Source organism: Numida meleagris, unplaced genomic scaffold (assembly GCF_002078875.1).
Source record: "Numida meleagris isolate 19003 breed g44 Domestic line unplaced genomic scaffold, NumMel1.0 unplaced_Scaffold639, whole genome shotgun sequence".
Lineage (NCBI taxonomy): Eukaryota > Metazoa > Chordata > Aves > Galliformes > Numididae > Numida > Numida meleagris.
This window is the reverse complement of record NW_018364854.1, coordinates 3,468-4,513: the sequence shown is the minus strand read 5'-3', so window position 1 is coordinate 4,513 and position 1,046 is coordinate 3,468. Positions and strand designations below refer to the sequence as shown.

Genomic DNA, 1,046 nt, shown 5'->3' with positions numbered 1-1,046 from the left:
TGTCCCCTCTGCAGCCCTTCTGTTGAGCCAAGGTAGGAGCCTTCCTCCCTCCTCTGCCTCCTCCTCCTCCTCCTCCTCGTCCTTGGCTGGATGAGGCCCAGAGGAGGGCGGGTGCTGTGTGTTGTGTCACCTCCATGTCTGGTGTCACCTCCAAGTCCAATGTCACCTCCACGTCGGTGTCACCTCCACATCCGATGTCACCTCCACGTCCAGTGTCACCTCCATGTCGGTGTCACCTCCACATCCAGTGTCACCTCCATGTCTGGTGTCATCTCCAAGTCCAATGTCACCTCCACGTCGGTGTCACCTCCACATCCAATGTCACCTCCAAGTCTGGTGTCACCTCCACATCTGATGTCACCTCCATGTCCGGTGTCACCTCCACCTCTGGTGTCACCTCCATGTCCAGTGTCACCTCCAAGTCCAATGTCACCTCCACGTCGGTGTCACCTCCACATCCAGTGTCACCTCCACGTCGGTGTCACCTCCAAGTCTGGTGTCACCTCCACATCGGTGTCACCTCCATGTCCAGTGTCACCTCCAAGTCCAGTGTCACCTCCACATCCGGTGTCACCTGCAAGTCCGGTGTCACCTCCATGTGCGGTGTCACCTCCATGTCCAGTGTCACCTCCATGTCCGGTGTCACCTCCACATCCGATGCCACTTGTCCCCACGTCTCCCGGTGCCATGAGCTGTGTGTGCGCTCTGCCCCACGCCTCTGCCACGTCCCCATGTCTCCACGTCCCCACGTCCCCGTGCCGTGTCCCCATGTCCCCATGTCCCCACGTCCCCACGTCCCCACGTCCCCACGCCGCATCCCGCAGCCGACGGGGACCGGGCACTGTCGGCGGAGGAGGAGGAGGCGCGACGCATCGCCGAGATGGGGAAACCCGTCCTGGGGGAGAACTGCCGCCTGGAGGTCGTCATCGAGGAGAGCTACGACTTCAAGGCACGGGGACAGCGGGGACAAGCACGGGGACAAGCACGGGGACAACAGAGGGGGCGTGGGGACGTGGGGACACGGGGGAAATGGGGACGTCATGGGG

General features: G+C 62.4%; 1 protein-coding gene across 1 annotated transcript in view; it reads left to right on the top strand.

Annotated features, from left to right (window-relative positions):
* LOC110391923 (sodium/calcium exchanger 2-like) overlaps positions 1-949 on the top strand; it is a gene marked incomplete at both ends in the record, with an annotated part of 4,121 nt that extends 3,172 nt beyond the window's left edge. The window contains 2 exon segments of the mRNA XM_021383882.1: positions 533-639; positions 693-949. Coding sequence (XP_021239557.1) covers positions 533-639; positions 693-949 — 364 coding nt within the window.
* Between the last annotated feature and the right edge of the window lie 97 nt (positions 950-1,046).